Below are 23,683 nucleotides of genomic sequence, written 5' to 3' on the forward strand. Positions count from 1 at the left end.
TAGTATTACTATATAGGTTACACCACCATTCAAGTTTGAAGACAGTACATTTTCTAAATTAAATTAATGTTTTTATTTAGCAAAGATTATGAAAAGTGACGATAAAGACACATTGTTACAAAGATTTCTATTTCAAATAAATGCTGTTCATTTGCATTTTCTTTTCAATCAAATAATCCAGAAAAAGAATTCAGAGAAAAATTAATCAGCACAACTGTTTTAAACATTCATAATAATAAGATTGTGTTCCTTGAGAACCATTTCAGCATATTCTGTGATCAGTGATTTCTGAAGCATCATGTGACACTAAAGACTGGAGTAGCCTAATGATGCTGAAAATTCAGCTTTGTCATCACAGGAATAAAATACTTCTTAAAATATATATAAAATAGAAAAAAAGTTGATTAAAATAGTAATACTTCACATTAAAAATAAAAAGGAAACTTCATCTTGGTTGCACAAAGTTTTATTTTCAAAGAAGCACTCCCATATTTTTGCATATTGAGCACAGTACATTACATGTATGCCTAAGCTTTGTAAAAGGGATGAATGAGGTGAGAGCTCCTGTTGGCAGCGGTGTGGTGCTACCCTGGTGTTGTGAAATAGCCGGTTTATCGCGGACGTGTGACATCGGCCTGATTCACAACACCAGCTGCAGCACACACACCTAACACACCACTCCATGCGGTGTGAAGAGGGAGATTTGCCATCCAGGTCTTCTTCTTCTGTCCAAGACACTTCTATTTGGACAATTATGATATGGAAGATTGAATGAATGTGGACCAGATTTGTCCTGGCAGGAGAGCTTTTGTTTAAAGGGTGAAATAGAGTTAAAACAATCATGTAAAGTTATTGTGAATCCTGCACCTTGAATTTAGGACAGTGCACTGGAATATTCAGCTCCAGATGCTAATGGTTAAAAATGCAAAGCAGAGTTTCGAAGCAGACACTGCAGCCGACCGTGACGAAGCCAACACCTCCATCTGTGTGCTCTATGGGCATTTCCTCTTTAACCCAGCATCTGCTGAGAGAATCAATGTCACACACACACACATCCCTGCGAGATTTAAACTCTTCCCTGACCGCCCGTACACTTGTTTGTGCAGCAGTATTGTGTTACACAACATAGCCTACATAAATAAAGTGTGAGCGAACCAAAACGAAGACAAAAAAAAAAAAACCTTTAGTTAACGAACTAAAAATGAAAAATACTTCTAAAGCATTTTTAATAACAGAATTAATTATTTTCATTACGGTATTAAAATAAAAAGTTCTTACTAACATTAGATGAATAAATACTGTAACAAATGTATTGCTCATTGTTAGTTAATGCATTAATGGAAATTTATTGTAAAGTGTTCCCTTAAAATAAATATTTGGTTACACTTTCTTTTAAGGTGCCTTTGTTACAGTGTAATTGTATACTTAAGTACTGAGTAATATTAATAAACAATGTACTTACTATACGGTTAGGGTTAGTTGTTATTAATATAGTAAGTAAAGTGTAACAAGGGCCGTGTAAAATAAAGTGTTACCAATATATTATAACCTCTAATGAAGAGCAATATAAATAAATAAAATATCTGAGAGGAAAGTATAACTAGAAAAATGTATATTCACTATTGAAACTTGTCTAATTAAATTCATAATGTCCAAGCCTGGAAAACAGAATTTCCAAATATTTCCAGGACTGTGAGAACCCTGTATATATAGTACAGTTCAGATTGCTGTCTGCAACCAAATCTACCTAAGTGAATAATCTCACTGACACTAATATAATAAAGAATATAATCTCCACGAGATGTGCAAATTGATTGCTTGATATTGGATATCATGAGAGATTAACTGTAATTGTATATTTGATATGGCTTTTGAAAAAAGAATAGCAACTGAGGTGTTATAAACTAAAACAGAAAATGTGAGACAAAACAACGTCACGTCAAATTAAAAATGAGGTTTATGATAAAAAATGTAACAAACAAAACTGAACTTATTTTTTTATTTCAAATCATGGAAAAAAATACAAATATAAATTGACAAAATAATGATGGAATGAGGACAAAAGGAGAGTTGCAAGAGAAGGGTGGGGTGGGGCTTTTCAGTTCATTAGGACCTCCATCTGAACCAGTCTGGCATTGGTATCTCCAGCCATCCGATACGGAATCATTCCCGCAAACGTGATCAGAGCCCGGGCTTGACTGCGCAGCAGCTACAGAGAAACACACACACACTTGAGAAGAGCTAATCAGGATTAACATGTATTGTCACAGTGTGTGTCAAATATCCAGTGAATAATGGTCTCAGGATTAGTTTTATAGTTGAATAAGCAATAATTGTTATCTTAGAGAATACATCTTACCGTGTCTCTGTCCTCTAGGGTACGCTGTGGTCTTCCTGGTGTGCCTGCTGCAGCCCCCTTTAGACGCTTATACTGCGTGAACAGGATATTCATTGTGGCCAGGAGAACCTCTGACAAATTATGTCTGACCTGGAAATATTAGGACATAAATGAGAGAATATCATGTGAATTAAGGTTTCCGTTCTGGCCATTTAAAAAAACACATAATTTTTCAAAATTATAGACTAGATTTTGGTCAACTCAACCAAAAAGGAAAGATTTCAAAACACATGCTAACTACTTGTTAATTTGGGGTCACCTGAAATGGCAATTTATGCTAATGCATAACGATTTCTTACCTCATCACTGAAGTTTCTGAAGGCCGCGACTCGCTCCTCAACACTATCCTGACTTAAGGGAACCAACTTTAGCCTCTCAATAACCTGACACAGAATGGCACAAAAATATAGATTAGTCAGATGGCTAGCACTAGCAGCATGGGCCCAAGGTCAGAAGGGGTCTTATAGGTGACTTACATCATAGGCTCGGTCTATGTGGCCGGCGTGGTACTCATCAAAGAACGTCATGAGGTCCAGAAGCAGATAGAATGTGCTGTCCACAGACTTCTCCCCAGCTATACCGTTGGTACGGTACCTGTGCTCAAACAAACAAAAGGTGTTCATTGAAACTACAAGACCATAAAACCCATAATCCACCATTTAGATGGAGGCTAATAATGAAAGCCTGTAAAAAAATAATGTAATTGTGAGATAAAATAAGAAATAAATTTGCAATTGTGAGATATAAAGTCGCAATTGGCAGATACTACTACATGGAGCAAAGTCTCATTGTGATAAATAAAGTCGTAATTTGGAGATATAAAGGCGCAACTGGGAGATATAAATTAATTTTATTTTAGCTTCCATAATCTATAGGTCTGTATACAAAATACTTGCCTTTCAGCAATAGCCACTGCCATGTTTTTGAGTCGCTCTTTGTTGGACTGGGGCTCGCTGACTTGAGCAATAACTGGACTCAGCAGTTTGTTCATCAGCTCCAGGACCTTATCAGAGTTCTGATGCAGGAAAGAAAATAATGGTTTAGGCACAAAATCATCACTAGACTAATAAACCCAATGGCACATCACAGCATATCTTACCTTGGCTAACTCGTACAGTTTGACGGCCTCCTCAAACAATCCCTTGTTCTCGGCCTCTGATGCTACCTTGGTAATGATGGCCCGCGTGTCTCCGGCAAACTTGTCAATCACGCCGGGCTGAAGGGATTCAAACAAGCACTGCTTAGAGCAGAGGACTTTGAATGCACAATGGTGTTTTCAAAATGGTTTTGAGCATGAAAGGACACACTGTGTTGTTAAGACCTCAGAGACAAAAGCACATTCTACGCAACCTTGCACGGCTGAATGAACCAAATATAAAGCTAAATCAATGTGTGCACAATGAGTTACAGAGAAAGAAGTGGCACGTTCCCTGTCTGCTAGTCAGGTGATATAACAACAAAAGCCTCCAACATACCTTTCTGCTTCCATCTTTTTCGAGTCTTCCAAGAAGCATATCAAACTACAGGAAGAGAGTTAAGAATTGACAGAAATTATGTAATGATAACCGCAATTAGTATGCAGAAACTCTTCCACCAATGAGCTCGTACACACTTACCTCCCGACTCTCGATGACTAGCTCGCTGACACAGCGCATGAACATGTTTTCTCCTTGACTGTCCTTCTCATTCCTGTGGCCAATCAGAGAACAGCGATTGAACTTTCACTCTGTGCAGTACAGCAATTATGCCATTTGTAGCACAAAATCACTTTGACCTGCGAATGAACGTGCTCGCACGGAAACCCAAATGATAAAAGACCTTTAGAAGATCAACTGTTTCCCCTGGCTGTGAGGTCTCTTAAAACAATGGGGCAAGTTAGCATCGAATTCACAGTGTGCATGAAACAGGTTTAATTATTCATGGATCATTCGTGGAAGGTTCTGAGTTATTCATGACACATTAATCTCTTCTCAGAGAGGGATTTCCGCTCAGAATTTTCAGGGAAAAAGTCATGACTTACAATTCAGCCACTCATCAAACAGGAAACATGGTGATTTCAGAACAGGTTTGGTATAATAGCTGTTCAACCTGACTGATTTAAGATCAGCTCTTTCAGTATGTTACCCCAGATGACTCAATAGCATCAGCAGGGGCTAGGATGGCCATTACCGGAGGAAGTAGAAGTACTGTAGAGCCTCTCGTGGGTCAGTGGACTCAAACTTGCGGGTGTAGAGCATAAGCAGCCTGATGAAGTTCAGCCTTCGCACCATTGGAGGATCTCCAGCCTCTTGACTCACTGAGAAGAGACCAGAAACCTCCTTAGAACAGAAACTAGATACAATTTAGAGTCGTCACTCAATGATCACAACTTACAGAGTTGTGCGCTCTGGCCTGATGATTTGAGCAGCAGTTTGAGTTCGTACAGCACCAGAGCCACGTGAACTGCATGGCTTCGCAGACGCTCCACTCGGAAAAGGAACGCTATGGCCGCCTCAAACTGTGCCGTCAGGAAAAGCACCTGGAAGTACAGGAATGGCTGGTGGCTGGCTGAGAAATGGGACTCACCTGCAGAAAACAATTCAAATAATGCCACACACCTTTATGAACACATTTATTAATATTTGCGATAATCCAAAACCACTTACAAAACAATATAAACCACATATTGGAAATGTGCACATGCAGCCAATAAGGATTTGTAACTTAAGGAATTTGAATGCTTCTTTAAGCGAGTAATAGGTTCCACATAAATCTTCCTCAGCTGTGAAGTGCTTAAATAGGCTGTTTCCTTTCCATTTGCATGAGTTGAAATAATCCCCTCTTATTTAAATTGCCATTAAAACTGACGTCTTAAAGCAGCATTGAAAAGACCTGCTGCGACTTTCCATGGAGTGTAGTGGCAGCGCAGCTGGGAGTGAAGGAGTCTTATCAGCAATAGAGGGAGTCTTTAATGTGGTGTACTGCAGGAGCGCTGGAGAGATAAGACTGACTCATCAGGCAGGTGGAAGAAACTAAGCGGATGCCTTTTTAAAACTGGGCGAGGAGAAGTTTAAGCCATGAGAAAACAGCACAATGACATACACTTTTATCTGGGCTAGGCACACTGGCAGAGACTGAATAGGGGGTTTTGCATACTGACTAACTTCCTAGTCTTTCAAATGCCCAATTAAATCTCTTCCTTTAGGACTGGAGTGAATCTAAAAGATAAGTGGGAAGATTTATTGGCTTTATGGAATAATTTGACCTGAGTTTTGCACATTGACAGAGGCCACTTGATTTATTAAGATCCCTCTCTCCCAATGCATTAAGACATATTGCCAACATATTTTTGTAACTGTAATATTATTAACTAGTGTAGTCTGATTAATCCAGTTTTAAAGAAATGGTTAGGATCCCCTTGTGTCACTAACAAATAAAATAAAATAAAAATGACCAATTTTCATAATTATTTTTCTCTGAATCTGATCTAATCTAGTTGAAACCTGCCCATCACAGAACAGCTGTTAAATATTTTTGAATAATTATGTATAGATAAGTAAATATTATAAAATGTTTCAATTAGAAAATGTGTGTGTGTGTATACATATATATATATAAACATACATACACACACACACACACTATACTTATATATGGTTTAATATTATTTAATTTAATATTTGAATATATATATATATATATATATATATATAGTTAGTTAATAATGATGACTGTGGGTCTCACCGTAGTCCTCCAGTAGCTGTTTCTGAAGTTGTGCCAGAGACATTCTGTCCTGAGGGGAGCTGCTACCGTCCTCATCAAAACACACTTGATTCAGCTGGTAGGGGCACAGAACACGACTCAAAAACTGGGCAACTAAACTCATCAGTAAAAGATAACTTACTAACGTACAGCTATAACGTACACTCTGATATACGATCAGTGACTATATCTGACCTTGAGCCACAGGTAGTCCTCAGTCTTATCGGCCACTTCTCCATGATTGTCGGCGATGTCGCATTTACCAATGAGGCAGTAGACCGCACGCTTGTAGGGGTCTGCGCTGTTCCTCAGCACACGTCGGTAATGAAGTCGTAGTTTATTCTCTGTGGCTGGAGACAAACTGAGAAGAACAATGCAGTTGAGTAAATTTATAAAGAACTATAAAACAGATTTACTGAATTATTCAGTTTTAAGATAAACTTATGCATGAGATACAAAAAGGGAGCAAGCGGGGTCAAGCATACCAGAGAGAAGGAGTTACCAAAAGCAGAGGAGAAATAGTTCTCTTAGGATGTGATCTAGTTTTTGGGGTTTGCGTATGTGCGTTCTCACCGTCGGTCGGGGCTGTTCATGTACTCCTGAAACCAGATCTTAAAGTCTCCCAGCTGATGCTGTGCCCTGTTCACCACCTGCATGGCGGCAGACAGGTCTCCACAACGCAGGCAGAAATAGATCAGAGCCCACACTGAATGTCCCTCCAACTCGCCGTCCTGTTACACACATGCACGCACAGCAAGATTAATCCTCGGGTCACACTGCGTCCATTTACCCCCTTTTTACTTTCAAGTCCGAAATAAGCAGCTTATTGGCCCATGCAGGGAGAATCCACTGCTGTTATCTAAACTACGGAAAGCCACAGTCAGAGCAGTCCGCTCGAGAGTATCTGCAGTGATGCCGTCTAATCTGTATGATGTAGTGCTGCCTGTGTTGTGCGGTGTGGACACGTTTTGCTGCAGTACCTGCATGCCTGGCAGCGGGGTCGGCAGCTTGATGTTTAGGAAGCTGCATACGAGCTGATAAGTGCCAGGTACACCACCCAACTGAGCCTGGTGCAGATTCCCAAAAACAGTGACCATAGTGTAATTTTTATAGCTGTAGAAGAGAGACACAAGCATTGGCTTAAGAATGATTGTTTCACAAACTGAAATCTCTACGGCCTGTAAGCACCCTTTAATCTAAACAAGAGCAAAATCAAGCCGACGAAAATGTATACAGCATAAAATCGATATTCACAAATTTTCATGAAATTTTTTCATTAATTTCCATGACTTTTCAAGTGCTGGACTAGGTGGGTGAGAAATCCCTGATATTTTCAGGTTTTCAAGGACCATAGGAACCCTGAACATACAGTACAATTGAAAAGGCACTTCTTTTATTCAGCAAGGATGCATTAAATTGATCAAAAGTAACAGTAAAGGCATTTATAATGTTACAAAAGATTTCTATTCAAAACAAATTCTGTTCTTTTGAAGTTTCTATTTATCAAAGAATCCTGACAAAAATCGAACACGGTTTTCACTAAAATATTAAACGGCACAACTGTTTTCAACATTGATGAGATAAGACATATTTCTTGAGCACCAAATTAGCATATTAAAATGATTTCTGAAGGATCATGTGACACTGAAGAATAGAGTGATGATTATAATTCAGCTTTACCATTAAAAATAAATTACATAAAAAAAAGTCTGTGACTTATTTCAAAAGCATTTAACATTCAGTGTAACTGCAGAATCATACAAACAATTTCCACAATAAATTGGAAGTCTTTAATCAGAGTAAACTGTACAATTGTACAGTGAAACATTCATTACTTTTCATTATTCAATGAGCTAATTGTTTCTGCCTTAAATTATTACATCGTTTAAATTAATATATTCTTAGCAAACTGTGATTTTGAATATGTAGATTTCTGAAATACATAAATTAGACAGTTAACTCTGATAACAGATCACTCGAAATTGTAATGTGGACTCATGCATTTTCTGTAAAGCTGCTTTGTTAAAAGCGCTACATAAATAAATGTGAATTGAATAAAACATGCAATGTCAATATTATCTCTCTAATCAAAGAGCAAGCTGAATTTCCTTTCTTTCACCTGTTCTCCAGGAACTGTAGAGCTTGTCTGACGAAGGCCATCTGCATGTCCACAGACACTCGACTCTTCAGAGTGTCCTTTGCCGGCACCAACAAAACGTCTGTCATCTGCTTCACCATGAGCCACATGTCTGAAACGTTCTACAAACACACGCACAACCAACTTTACTATTAATGCAATCGCTTCCCTACATTTTTGAGATGAAAAGCACAGTTAAGAACACACATGCTGAAGCCAAATGTGATGTACCTTGTCATCCAGGCTTTCGGCCACTGATGCACAGAGATCTCCCAGGTTGGGCTGAAGATGCCCATTTACTATCTTCTCATTGAAGATGTAGATCTAAACGAAAGAGGAAAAATGCAAATTGAGAATGAAGGTCAAAGACTGATTGCTGGCCAAGCTCTGGGCAGCTGGATCCACTATGATCTGGAGGTGAAATGAAGGATGATGAAAAACAAAACAAACAGGATAAAAATGTTTAGAAGGTCTTCAAAAAAGAGTGCAAAGACTAGAAAGATGACTCCGCAGGCGATGTGGCGACACATGATTAGAGAAAAAAAGACAAAAGAAATAGAAGAGAGATCTGATAATAAAAAGGAGAACAAAGGAGAAGAGGGTGAGAAACGGCCCTCCCCTTTATGGATAGATTGGGAGCTTACCCATCATGACATCATCCAGCCAATCAATTTTATAGATCAACTGAGCTAGGCTCGCAAAACACAAAACATTTATTCTTGTGTCTAGATCCCTGACCAAGAGAAAAGCTAAGCTGAACTAAATGACAAGGTACTCCGATTAACTATGAGCCACTCGTTTATTTTCAACATGTCTGAATTATTTATTAGTGATTATATTGGTTTCGGACAGTTTTTTCTTTCTCTGTGATGTTTCAAAATTCTGGAAAGTTAACAATTCTACTGTAAATTATAATGTTCAGATGACTGATTTCATGCGCTAATTATACGCTAAAGCTTTAATACATTTTTAGTATTTTTTTAATATTATGTATTAAAATGATTTCTTAAAATATATAATAGATATATTTTTGTACTTTAAATTTATATACATACAAACAAATAAATAAATAAATAGATAGAAATGGCAAATTAAAAATATATATATATATATTAATAGATACAGTATATATTTAACATTTTTTTGTTTTATTTTTTATTTGTCATTATATTTATTTTGTATGTGTGTGGCTTTCTACAAACCTGTCGGCTGTAGGCAACTTCCACACTGTCCAGTGCACTGCGTCCTGGAACTGCGACCTCACTCACGAAACTGGGCTGTGGGGCACATAGCAACAGTCGTTAAGGCATAAACAAGGATGTCTACACAACAAGACTGTATTAATATTCTCTACATGTGTAGGTGTGCATATGTGCCTCTAAAAGCGTGGGTTTGACAAGTGCACAAGCTGCGTTTATCTCGGAGAGTTGTTTTAATCTAAATGCAGCGACCAATGTACCGTGAAGCTATTGTTAAGAACATAACTCACGGTTGAGAGCACACAGCTCAGTACTGTGAATATACAGAGAGAGAGAGACACACACACACGAAAACCATCAATTTTTTACGTGGACATAATTGTATCCAACCCGTTCTAAAGAAAAAACATTTAGAAAGATTTGACATTGATAAAGGATATGGTGCTTTAATTGAAATTATTTTCAAAGACACGCACGCGTGCACACACTTCCTAGTAGAAAAATTCCATGAACAGCCTGGCAAGAAAGCCACTGAGGCGTTGTAGTTTGTGTGACTATCTAGCAGGGAGGGGCGACTCAGGCTGGGTGTACAAGAAAGAGTGAGCTCCTGGCATAGGAAGAGAACAGCAGGTCACACATGGAAAATTTAACTGCTGTTTAATAATTAAAGCAGCAGGACAGCAGTCAAAAATCTCCTAGAGCAAAATACACAATATACACACAAACACAACACTCTTCTCGAATCCTTTATAGGACAATATAAGGAAAGACAAAAGCATATTCTGAGTCAAAAGACTGTCGCTATTTGCCGTAGACGGACTATTGTTATACTTGAGGACATAAGAGTGAAACATGCATTTTTTGGTATATATTATTCAGAAGAAGAGTGCTTGTGATCTTCAATGTTTGATGTTTTCTACATCCTTCCTCTTGCTCACCTCTCCATTTTGTGACAGCAGAGATGTGAGCAGTGCTGCCAAAACACCCTTTATTTATGAATAATAGCCTCTAAAAACAAAACCATCTTATTCTCACATGATTTTTCCCCTCTTGTATGCTGAGAGCATACACAACTCTCTCTATATAAAATATACACATATGAATATACCCACAGCTAACAAGAAAAAAAAAATGTATTGGCAATTAATAATGTTATATAAAATATCAAATTCAATATTTGAATATATACATTTTAAAATTATAATATATATATATATAAAAAGCTAACTCTCTCACTCTCCCACTATAGTTTTTATTAATATGTACTATATATATATACATATATAATGTGTGTGTGTGTATCTATGTGTGTTAATATGATCAGCGTAAAAGATAGAGAAAAAATTCATATATATCTTTTTATTAATTGGAAATTTTTGAATTCTGTTTGGTGATGCTTTGTCATTTATAATTAATAAAAAGACAATCAGGTCTAAATGTCCTTGTCTGAAAAGAACTACTAGAAAAGCTCTTGCCAGATAAGATTTCACTAACACTCAGATCCAGGCCAAACGTAGCCACAGGCTGGCCGTATCACAGCAACAGATCTGAACAAGCTCCTTAGAAAATTTGTGCTTCGTGAACACGTCACATGTGATGTGAGGTGAGTGTGTGCTATATATACAATACAAGGGAGCTATATCATATCTGTCCTGTGAGTGTATTGTGTTTTATGTGGCGTGATGTTCCTCAGACCTCCACTTCCTGGCTGAAGTCCAGTGCATCCTCTCCAGCTCCCAGCAGGGTGTGCAACACTCTCTGCTTCACCTGCTCCCACTGCACCAACATAGAGTCTCTGTGGTACTCCTCCGCCAACAGAAACGTCTGCGAGGAGGACAGAATGAGTAAAATCGAGGTACAAATCACACATGAAAAACAGACTACATGTGATGATAGAGAGCCAAATGAGCGAAACTATAAAGCCTTCAGTGAATATATAGGTTACCCAACATGTGACACATTAAAAATAGCTAGTGGAGTAAGAAGGGAGCAGCCTGGATCTGGGAAGCATGCTGTGTCCAATAAGCGCTAACGGGCACCACTATCTTCACCCTTCCCCCAATCCCACCTCCGAGGGACAAGGAACGAGAGCTGGGCCTGGGGAGACTCAAACTGGGTCTGGCCCGCTAAAGCCTGGATGCGCGGAGGCCTCGCTAATGGAACTGTGCCACTATCTGGGTCTGTCTTCACGCCTACTACCGATTTAGCCCATACCCTGATTGAATCCGAAGACCTTACGTCTATTTTTCTCGGTCCCGGCGGATCGACGTGTGATAATTGCAAGCGTTCTAATTAAAAAGGCTTCTGAACTCTGGAGGAAGAGATTTTGGAATCAAGCTTAATGAAGGAGGGAGTGAGATAATATCAACTCAATGTGCAGAAGTTAATGTGAATCAGGAAAAATTCATAGAGGTAAAGACGCATAGGGGCTTTTTGTTTTAGGGTGGGAAATAATAGTGCATGTCTTTATAAGCACTAAAAGGAACTAACTTTTCTCCAGATGATTTTGCTGGGTCAAAAAAGCCATTAATCATCCTGCAGTTTACTCCATTTTCACTTGGGGTCCAAAATTAACACTAAAAATAAAATAAATAAATAAAATTGACAAAGAAAATTGGCTTTGGAGAGTAGTGTGAATAAAGTACTTGCCAGTTGGACGGTAACTTTATTAGGAACTGCAGTTTACGTAGAATTTTAAGAACTATTGTCTGACACTTGCTGATGTAAGTGACGTGCAAGATTCAAAAACACATAAATGGTCTGCTTAAGAAAACTTCTACTTCTAAAACGTCTAGTCCATTTTCTGCCCAGCTCTCCATGCAGCAACAAATATGTGGAATATTCCTCCCATTAAGGCACAATAATAAAAATATGAGGAACTAAATCAAGATGAGTTGTCATGTTTTTCCAGACAGGTGCCATTATTTTTTTTAAATAAATATAAATAATGCAAAACAGATTTGATGGTCTGTAAGAAATATTTATATATTTATAGTAATTAATAGTCAGCAAAAGTTGTCAAAAATCTTGTGTGATTTTGACCCTGTCTGTGATGGACATACATTTTACTTTAGTGCTTGAGGACCCAAAACTTTCACCAGCGACATTTTGTCACATCCAGGTAATCTGGGTCATTGGTTAACACCTCCTCTTTGGTGAGCAAATTATCCTCTCCATCTCTTTGCTGACATTCCTCCTCCTGAGAGGTTTGATGACTAGACTGAGAGGATAGATGGATATTGACCTGAGCTTTCTGCTGCTGAGAGATGGATACCGTAATGACAGCTGAAAGGGCCTGTTTTTACCTCGCTGACAGTAGCTGAAGAGGCAATAAGGGGAAAAGGGGATTTGGCCTGAAACCGAAAGAGTGACCCTCGGAAGGAGACGCTTTTAAAGGAGCAGTCAGATGAATTGTGCAGATTCTAAATGTCTGGACAATACGAGATGTAGTTATACTGAGGTTTAATGTTGCTAAAAATCATATTCCTTTTCTCTACAATGGACAAAAAGGCATAATTTGACCAACTAAGAAAATCAATAAAAAGGATATAGAGTACTGAAGGAAGACACTCACCCTGCGGCGTGATTCCTCGATGGCTGACAGCAGTGCATTGTCTCTCTCGTTCTTGAGAAAGCCCTGGAACAAGAGACACGGCATGGAGGTTAAACGTATTGCAACCTACTTTCCCCTTTTCTGCATGCAGAGCACACGCCCTCTCTCCCTTTCTCTCTCATTCCCTCCATACTTCGTCTAAGACGCAAGCACCACAGGCTAGAGATGGAGAATTGGCATCATTATTAAAATAACTCCTAAAAATGTGCTTAGAATCCACCCTATGAGAGATCGCCCAAAATGGCGGCTCTCGACTGTTCAGCAAAGCTTTGGTTCAATACGTTCTTGAGTGTACTAAAAGTACTGTGCATTTAAGATACCCAACATTCGTGCAAACACGTGAACCACAGTTCTACACACAGAAGTTTATGGACAGGTTTGGAAAATGTGGTTCAAACGGCTTGGTTTCCACGCATCTAGACTTTTTGGACCAATCTCTATGACACTGACAAAACCAGAGACAAGCCCGATTTGAATGTTCCCCAACGCAAATCCTTAACAGCTAACAGCTGCTTATATCTAATTATGGACCATCATCATCTAAAACGTCATCTTTGTTCGATCACAGATGGAAAATGCACACATCAGTAGCCTCAACGGATACACAAGCTACATTTTCTGACTAGATGACAAGTGTGCAGCTCGAACAACCTGTATGGATGCATTATAAGCACTCGTTTTTGATGTACACCAGGGTAACGAACACTCACACACACACCCGCATTCGTTTTGATTAAACAGAACAGAAAGATCCAGCAGCTGATCCTGAGGACAGAGAAGTCACTGGAATGGCGTGCAACACACACACACATTGAGTGGGGGCTGGGATAGGGAGTGGTACTGATGGAAGGGGAAAGCTGGTTCTGATGGGTTTGGAGGATCATCAGATCACTAAAAATCCAATATTGAAGGATGGAGAGAAACGTGACCTCTGAACTGGAACCTGCACTCATCGGCTTTTATTATTGTAACATAGATGGAATTTAAAAAGCATCAAGTACATTTTCCATTGATTTTTACTGAATACGGTAATGTCATAAAAAACATGCCACTACATTGATTTTCAAGATGTTTCCTTGACACCATCATTAAATCCTTGACTCCTCTCTTATCCAAGTGTTAAGTACAGAGTTGAATCCTGACCTCCCCTCCCCCCGCTGATTCCTCACTTCTTTCCTCCCCCTCTGAGATCGCACAACCCCCATCAACACTTTGACTGACAGCTGTAAATGAGGATTGATTTATTCTGATTTGGGGAACGCAATGTCTAAATGACACATCTGAACGAACAAGCTGAGCTAATGGATACAGAGATGGAAAGTGGGTTGGGGGGGGTTAAGGTGTGGGAGCAGCCAACATTTCGTACTTAGCAGAATTATTTCTTGCTCAGTCACTGTGCCTCCAACCGCTAGCTACAGAACAGTGCCTCCTTCAGGCATCCATGCTCTGCATCAAGTACCCAAGACCCACTAACTGACAAAAGGAACACATTTTAAATGGATGCATTTGGGTCATGCCTAAACTGAGAACATGCTTAATACATACTGTGAAGCATGTCATTGCATATGTCATTTTAACCCACTATTAGTCACATTGAAATAAAGTTCTCAGAGGAGATCAGATTTGCAATTTATACCAAAGATTCACATATCTTTTGATGCACATTTTGAATCATCTGACCACGGTGAAATAAATGCGTGACTAAAGGCTGGCATTAAAGCCGCTAGACAAAGTGCAGATTTCATATGCTGAAAGGGAAGGTTATCATATCCCCTTCAATTAAGCACTGTGGATTTCTGGAAGATTCAAAGCACAGCGAATATTGAACGAGTTTGATAGAGATAAAAACGATTCATCATTACGGGCAAAAAAACGTCAATATTACAATATGAAATGCATACATACATACTCAAAGCCATAGTAATGAATGCAACATATAAAATTCATACATGTTCATGATGCACACACCTCCTTTTGGATGCATTTATATTTTGAAATCAGGTATAACGCAATGCACTGATATTGACCATCACAGATTGAGAAGTAAAGTGAAAATAGCAGGAGCATATAGCAGAAAATATGACAAGGATTGGCATCGAATGCAAGAGATGGACAAAAGACATGCATACATACGCCAACCAAACCCACGGCAGTTGATTTAAACAAAACAGCCCCTCTATATCTACACATCCCTCTCTTTTTTTTTATCTTTCATTTTCTTCTGCACAATTATTAGTGGAGGAACCCCACCCTAACCCAACCACTTCCTGTGTGACAGACAAGCCTTCATCATCATCCTCCTCGCCATCTTCATCATCCCTTCGGAGAAGGCGACAGTCTCATTTTCCTGGTTGAACCGACTGACCGAGACACATGTAGAATAGCGAGGTGTAGAATGCATGTGTGTGTAGGTGATACTCACTCATGCTCTGGTTTAACCTGCTGGGAAAGTGCTGCTGGGAGGTGAAACTGTCTAGAAGCGGTGTGCCCGTCCCCTGCTCCTGCTCTCTCCATCTTCTTCGTCCTGTGGAAGCGGGCCAGTGCATTTCTGGGGCGTTTCTAACCTCTTTTACCAGAGGGCCACTCTGTCTGCCACATTCACTCTTCTTTACCTCAAGGCGGCCCAGTGGTCTGAACCTAGATATGAGCCACGAGCAGGGTTACTGTGGGCTGCTTTATTGTCAGAGGCGGAGTGTACCAAGTCAGCCCAGAGACACGGGGGGAATCCGAGGAGAAGTCATTATTCAACCTGATCCGTGTGCCTGTTTACCATCAGCCGTCCACCCCTCCTCCTCATCTCTCCTCCAGCATCCCTGCCAGCCTCCTCATTCACTCACACTCATTTCTTCCTTTTTTAAACATCTCTGCATCCTTCCTTTTTCCACTTCTGCAAGCGCAATGCAATTATGGTAATGCCCCCCCCCCCACCCCCACCCCCACCACACACTCTCCTGATGGATTTCGACATCCTGTCCAGAAACTGGGCTAATAATCCTCTTAAGAGTCATGTTTAGTTAATGAACAGAGTGCACCGACCAGAGATCAGACTCCACATGTAGAGCTATTTGCACTTATCCCACACCTACCATTGTGTGCTTAGATAACACACTCTAGTGTGAAGGTATGGTGCAGGAAAGATGGAAGTAAGTTGAAGTGAGAGTTAAAGAAAAAAGATGAGATGCATCGCCGGTTTCGGCGCCATTTTGCTCGGGTAAAGCATCTCCTGCTTTCAGTCTGTCATTTAAGGCGTTTGCCTTTTTGACTACAGGACATAGGCACCAAAATCGAGTTTGTGCCTTAAAAAAAATTATATTATCCTTAGTTTATAATGGAAACATGTGGGTTACAGAAGGCTGCAGGTTGGGTCCACACACACAAATGCAGAAGGCGAGAGAAAGGCAAGAGACTACGCCTCATTGGTAGCAAGCATTTCCTTTGTCTTCAGGCAGGCAGCTCAGCAGCCTTATGGAGCACGCACAATATACAATTTACACTTTGCCGCCACCTCACAGGGTCGATGCACATCTGGATATCTCGGCACAATTACTGATACAATTCTGAGCATGGCACCTGCAGCATCTTTGTTTTATTCAGCAGCGAGTTTAATGCGATTCTGAACGTCTTTTCAATAGGAGATTGAGACTGTGGCGATACATAATGAGAACGAAGATGATGATAAATGGAAGAGCAGTTACACAAGTTCGACAAAAGGAAGATATTAAATCTCATAGCCCTTAGAGTCAATCAGAGTTGTAGTGATAATGATAAAGAGATTGTCAGGCACAAACACACATACGTTCGGGCAGGGAGGGAGGTGAGGAAAGTGCCAGGCAGTAAGTGCACTTCCAGTAAGAGTCTGCACTCTGGCAGGCCCACCACAAAAATATATCTGACAAAGACGAGAGTAGGGGGAGGGATAGAGACAGTGAAAAAGAAAAGGAGAGAAGAGATAAGCAGTGGAAAAGATGGGTGGGGGTAGATTGTTTCGAACCTTCAGGAAGCGAAAACCAAGTAGATCATTACAGGACTTGATGAGTCAACAGCCAATTCTCTATAAGCGTCTATAACATTCGAACAGACGAAAATATGTTTATCCTTTATGGAAAGAAGCAATTGATGACATCATCCAATTGCTATTATCAGGACATAATCTGTTAAACATCTCCTGTACATTTAATGGGTGCGGCTGTGTGATTGGTCAAAAATTCGAAATATCTTTTGATTCTGATAAAGAGTCAAAATATGTGCACTACGGTTGTGCTACGGTTAACCCAAGTTGAAGGGAAAGTTTGCCCAATTTTTTTTTTATTTTCTGTTAATTTACTCACCCTCAGGCCATCCAAGGTCTAGGAGTCTCTTTTTCTTCAGTAGAACAGAATATTTTTAACTGAAACCGTGGTCCTCGGTAATTCACATAATAAAAGTCAATAGCAGCTAACGTCACTTTGAGAATCAAAAAAACATATAGGCAAAATAAAATTAATACCAGTGACTCCTGATGACACATTGGGGTCATATGAAGTGAAACGATCAGTCTGTGCAAGAAAATGAACATTATTTTGAACATTATTACCTGTAATCCACAGCCTCGCCAAACAGTCCTGAGCACATTCACGACAGTCTGGAGCGCAAGCTTGTGTATTACAGGTAATAATGTTGTAAATAATGTTCAGTTTCTTGGACAGACTGATCATTTCACTTCATAAAACATCAATGTATCATCAGGAGCCACAGGTATTCATTTTGTTTTGCCTGTGTATTGTTTTTGTCTTCCGAAGTGACGATAGCAGTTGACTTGCATTGTATGAATCACCAAGGACTACGGTTTCAGCTAAAAAGCTTCTTTACTGTTACTACAGAAGAAAAAGTCACCTACATCTTCGATAACCTGAGGGTGAGTAAATTAACGGCAAATTTTCATTTTTGAGTGAACTATCCCATTTAAAGTCCGGGCACCCAGCTCAGATTCTGATTACTTCCTGTCTGCTCTATATATTATCCAATTAAAATTGTAAAATGCCTAAATAAAATGATCTTACTGTTTTTCTCATACAGGCTACAGAAATGCCTCGTCTCTGCGCATTGAAAATAGGCCATAGATTTGGATAATTTACAGATAATCACCAGTCTAGATCCAATTTTCCCAAGTTATGGAAGCCCTTCAGTAAGACATAAAGTGCCCCTTCTGTAAGACTTATAGTACCTCTTCATCGACATTAAACCACAAAAGTGTTTGTCAAAACAGAATTTGTCAAAAAATTGGAATAACAAAGTAAAACTGACATCTTTCCCAATAATGATTAAGCAGGGTTGAGTCTGGTCAGTACCTGGATGGGAGACCAGGGGAAAACCAGGTTGCTGCTGGAAGCGCTGTTAGTGAGGCCAGCAGGGGGCGCTCACCCTGCGGTCTGCATGGGTCCTAACACCCCAGTATAGTGATGAGGACACTATACTGTCAAAGAGCACCGTCCTTCGGATGAGACGTTAAACCGAGGTTCTGACTCTCTGTGGTCACAAAAAAATCCCAGGATGTCTTTTGAAAGAGTATGAGTGTAACCCCATATTTGCCCACTGGCCTCTATCCATCATGGCCTTATATATATATATATATATATACACACTAATTGGCTTCATCACTGTCTCCTCTTCACCAATAATCTGGTGTGCGGTGGGCATTCTTGCGCAATATGGCTGACGTAGGATCATCCAGGTGATGCTGCACATTGAGAAAAGTGCTATATAAATGTAATGAATTATTATTTATTATTATTTGATAATGGATGAAGCCCCAATTAATGGCATGACAAGAGCATTTGCAACATCAGGCTTTAGTTTATCTCAAATCCACTTCAACATTCAAGAATGTGATGATATATTACTTCCTGTGATTTTGTGTAAATACATTTAGGTCACTGGTTTGCAGCAGTAAATGTATACACACTGGAAAAGTACAAACATTTTCCACTTATGCAGTAAAATCCCACCAAACAGACTAATTTAAGCTTAGTGGCTCACAATGCTATGAGGTGTGCAGACATGGACAAAAGCCACAAAATCATGTGGTTTGCCAGCTCAGTGTTGACTTGACGGCTGATTCCTGGCTCTAGTGAACTCACTATAATTCACTAAACCAGTAGCAACACAATGCAGTCACCATAATCATCACCCTTCTGTCCCTTTCTGAACCCACGTGCTCTATTTGTCTTCAGGTGCTTTGTGTACCAGAACAGAATAACAAACAGGGATTGGAAATATGCATGAATTGAATAATCCTCTTGTATCAACAGCATCCACTGGGGGGCGTAGTAACCACAGTTACGTTTCATGAAGTAATAAACAAGTTAAAAAATTATTTTGCCTTTTTTACATTTATTACATTTTTATTAAAACATGAAACTCTTTCTTAAGTTGTAATGCTCTTGGCTGTGTAATTTCAATGTTTGTTTGTAAATGGTTTTAATAATTACACAATGCATTGCCTGACTCAAGTTTTGCCACGTCACGCCTCTTGATCATCACGAAAGTCTTACTATTACAGATGCAGCTGAATTCAATTGTAACCCATTGCTTCAGCAAAGTCACGCCTTAGCAAACACATATAATCAATCCACACAGCATGAACTATATATAATTCCCAAAAGTTACCATCCACAAATTCCCAAATCAAAATAAACAGCAGGAAATGCATGGGGTATGGTACTACATACACATGAAAAGCTGCACTAAGGAGCAATGATAATGTACAAAACCATGAATAGCAGGAAAACCTGTTGCCATGAAGATAGACGCATACACATGGACTGTCTGAGACCCATTAGACCCATCCTGTCTCTCAAGCTCTAAAGGCAACAGCCTAGTGCTAATTATAAATGGGCTTAGTGTGGAGATTGTTTAAATGTTTATTTGGCTTCTACTGAGGCAGTGATGCGGAATGTCTCATCAAATTATTACCCTACGTCGATGCCGAGTACATCACTAACAGGGAAAGCAATAACAAAAACCAAACACTACCAACAAAACATTTTCAGGACAGTAAGTAATTAATAATTCTGTTCAGCAAGGATGCATTCAATTAATCAAAGGTGACTGTAAAGACATTTATAATGTTAAAAGAAAATTCTATTTAATATAAATGCTGTTCTTTGGAACTTTCTATTCATAAAAGAATATGTCAGACTGTATCATGGTTTCCACAAAAATATTAAGCAGTACAACTGTTTTCAATATTGATAATAATAAGAAAATGCTTCTTGAGCACCAAATCAGCATAGGCCTGTTAGAATGTTCTGAAAGATCATGTGACAATGAAGTCTGAAGTAATGGTGGTTAAGTTACACATAAAATTGCTGGCAATAAAAATCAAACCGTCTCATGCATACAATTAGGATTCATTTTTAAAAATTACATTTAAAAATGTTTGTTGTAACTGACAAGCTAAATCATTTATTGATATTAGGATCTCTTTTTTAAAAATAGAATCCTTTACATGCACAGCAGATGGTTTCAAATAGAAGCGACTTAAAATAAAATAAAATAAATATAAACATATATTAAATTAACAATTACAGACTGAAGTTTAAAAAAATGCATCTCAAAGCACATTTAAAAGCAAAATCAACTAGGTATCTGATTAAGTTTAACATACATGACAATACAGCACAGAAATGAGTACAACTTATTAAAATATATTTTAAAAAACTTATCATCAGACCAGCTAGCAACTAGCAATTTAGTCATGATATTTGATGTCCATGTATATGACAAGCAAACTTGTATCAAATGGTGGTGTAAAGCTTGATTTTACTGCCCATACATGTTTTAAAATGAGAAAAAGAAGGACAATGACAGACTCGGACTATAAAATATAGAACATAAAACGAGGAATGCTCCACTGTTGCCTTCTGACCATATCAAAAGAAAGTAACTTGATTTTCTATGTAAAAAAACAAAACAAAAAAAAAACAACTAAATCTTTGGTAAACTCCATCACAGCACAATATTCAAACAAACTGCACTTTTCAAGGCAATTTTATGAAACAGCTGGTTTCCACTTATTTGTGGAAATGGTGGTGTAAAGCTTGATTTTACTTCCCATACATGTTTTAAAATGAGAAAAAGGAGGACAATGACAGACTCGGACTAAAAAATATAGAATATAAAATGAGAAATGCTCCACTGTTGCCTTCTGACCATATCAAAAGAAAGTAACTTGGTTTACTATGGGAAAAAAAACACACCACTAAATCTTTGGGATCTCCATCACAGCACAATATTCCAGCAAACTGTATTTGCAAGGCAATTTTATGAAACGGCTGGTTTCCACTTATTGCTGCTCTTAAATGCTAGAGGCCGCTAGAGGTTGCTTATTCAAAAAGGCGTAGCTTGATGAAGCCGTGATTGAGCGTGGATTCATGGGAGTTCTCGTCTTCACCTTCACCGATGGAAAGGAATCCGACGGACTCGGGCAGAAATCATGTTCATGGATGAGCTAATGTATTAAAGTTTTATTATCGTTACTGTGGTATGAAGCAGGGCTGGAGCGAATGCTAATGAGAGAGACCTGCGATACACACCGGCATTTGAGTCCAGCGGTGCTTTTATTATGCTTATGCTGAAAACAATCATACCAAATACATATGGGAGTGTTGAAAGTTATATTATATGCACTTTGCAGTAATCTAGATCGATATTGGAATATCATATTAATAAAACTGGAAGACTTGTGTTGCTAAATGCTAAAAATATAATGTGTGATGGAGAAAGTTCTCTATGATTATGCCTTGTTAGCCACTTGACAAATTTGTGTTGTCTCTGAGGCATGGTATAAACATTGTAAGCTATTCTAGGTAAATCACGAAAACAAGTGATTCAAACAAGAAGACTAACCGTGTTGAGCTATACATTGTTGGAAACGTTTGGAACAATGCAAGTACAAGTCAACAAAATATAACATTGTTCTAGTGGTTTTTGGATATTTTAATCTAAAAATCTTATACAGTATATTGTGCCTTTAAGCAGATCAACTTAAATTCAAATTAAGCAAATCAGCATATTAGAGTGATTTCTGAAGAATCATGTGAATATTTAAAAATATTAAATTACAAAAAATTGTAATATTATTTTACAATATTGTTATATAATATAATGAGGTTTGTTATATATTGTTTTACTGAATATTTTTATCAGTTAATTCCAGCCTTGGTGAGCATAAGAGACTTCTTTGAAAAGCCTTTAAAAATCTTACCGACCCCAAACTTTAGAACTTGGTGTATAGAAGTTATTTTAAACTGTAGCGTACATCCAGAAAATTAGAGCACTTTGATAACAACAAATGCTACAGTTTAAACAATTTAAGCAGTAGCTAAATATATGACATAACACAGCTGCATCTCATGGGATGCAATGGGGAGGTATAAAGTATAAACGCAACTATGAACACAACCTCCCACCCAAACAAAACACCTACTAACCTGAATATCTGTGTCCTTGACTGGCTCAAGAGGCTCAAATGTAGTGGCCGCACTGAGACTTTCAAGACGCTGGGAGATATGGAAGATGTCAAGACCACGAGAGCCCAGGAGGATGGAGCTGGAGTAAAAAAAAAAATGATGGCACCATTTTAAAGAGCATGCTTTTTTTATTACTTCAAATGTATTTAAAAGTCATGCCAATTCATATTAACACATCAATCTGAAAACTCACGCTTTTACATCAGCTGTGTCTTGAGAGGTCCTGGTGAGAGTGCGGGACCGTAGTCGCTCTCCTGCCTGCTGGATCTCCTGTAGGTTTCGCTCGACATGGGGCAACTCGGACACGGCCTCAGTCTCTGCTGCAAGCTGTTCTGCCTGCTGCAGGAGTTCCCCGAATCCCTCAGCATCCATTTCCAGCACCTGTTCCACCTGACAGCAAAACAAGAGCAGTGTGCCTGTTACACATGGTGATATGCACGTCATTACCCAGCAGATTATCTGATACTAGTTTTTGTTATCACTAATACTGAAAGCTTTTTACATTGATAACCCTACAGTTTGAAAGAGACTCCGTTAATTTATCACGATTTTACAGTAGTAACCCTGAGATTTTTGTTGAAAATATATATAATTTTCATGATTGCTTAGGTAAGTCAGTGACATGATATACATACATTCGCATTTAATCTTTTAGCATTGCTTTGACGAATATTCGTCATATGAAAATATATAGATAGATAGATAAATAGGTAGATAGATAACATAATATTAGTGCTACATTTAATGAATATCATGGTTGTTTAGCTTTTGTAATAACTGTAGTCAATAGAAATGACTGTCACTTGCTAGCAAGCTAACTTGACATGAGGGACTGTCGGTAAACGTGTCCCAAACAGACACCTGTCAAATGCAACTACAATCAACAAACTTTTAAATAGTTAATTAGTTAACGCATATGTAACAACCCACCTCGCTGAATGTGTAACGTTATTCTTATAGCGGCTATACTAGAATGATTTCACTTTAGCCGCTATGCTAAACACATCCCCCTCGTGACATCCCGGGTTTCTGTGAGAGCGAGCGCTGATTGGTTCAAACCATTTTTTCCCAAAAACACCCGCGACT

At 38.7% G+C, this 23,683-nt stretch overlaps 1 protein-coding gene across 1 annotated transcript; it reads right to left on the minus strand.

The window, feature by feature from the left end:
• Positions 1–1,985: 1,985 nt before the first annotated feature.
• nup93 (nucleoporin 93) lies at positions 1,986–23,683 on the minus strand. The gene is made up of 22 exons (XM_077193364.1): positions 23,528–23,683; positions 22,791–22,987; positions 22,559–22,676; positions 13,050–13,112; positions 11,171–11,299; positions 9,479–9,553; positions 8,508–8,600; positions 8,259–8,398; positions 7,120–7,252; positions 6,713–6,870; positions 6,335–6,500; positions 6,122–6,215; positions 4,772–4,963; positions 4,568–4,694; positions 4,015–4,087; positions 3,874–3,918; positions 3,498–3,614; positions 3,295–3,413; positions 2,875–2,992; positions 2,698–2,781; positions 2,360–2,488; positions 1,986–2,209 (listed from the first exon to the last, which is right to left on the minus strand). The coding sequence occupies exons 2-22, from the start codon at positions 22,967–22,969 to the stop codon at positions 2,099–2,101; spliced, it is 2,463 nt and encodes an 820-aa protein (XP_077049479.1). The 5' UTR covers positions 22,970–22,987; positions 23,528–23,683; the 3' UTR covers positions 1,986–2,098.

The sequence above is a fragment of the Siphateles boraxobius genome, unplaced genomic scaffold (genome assembly GCF_051911475.1).
Source record: "Siphateles boraxobius isolate OS27281-9 unplaced genomic scaffold, OSU_SipBor_1 31, whole genome shotgun sequence".
NCBI lineage: Eukaryota > Metazoa > Chordata > Actinopteri > Cypriniformes > Leuciscidae > Siphateles > Siphateles boraxobius.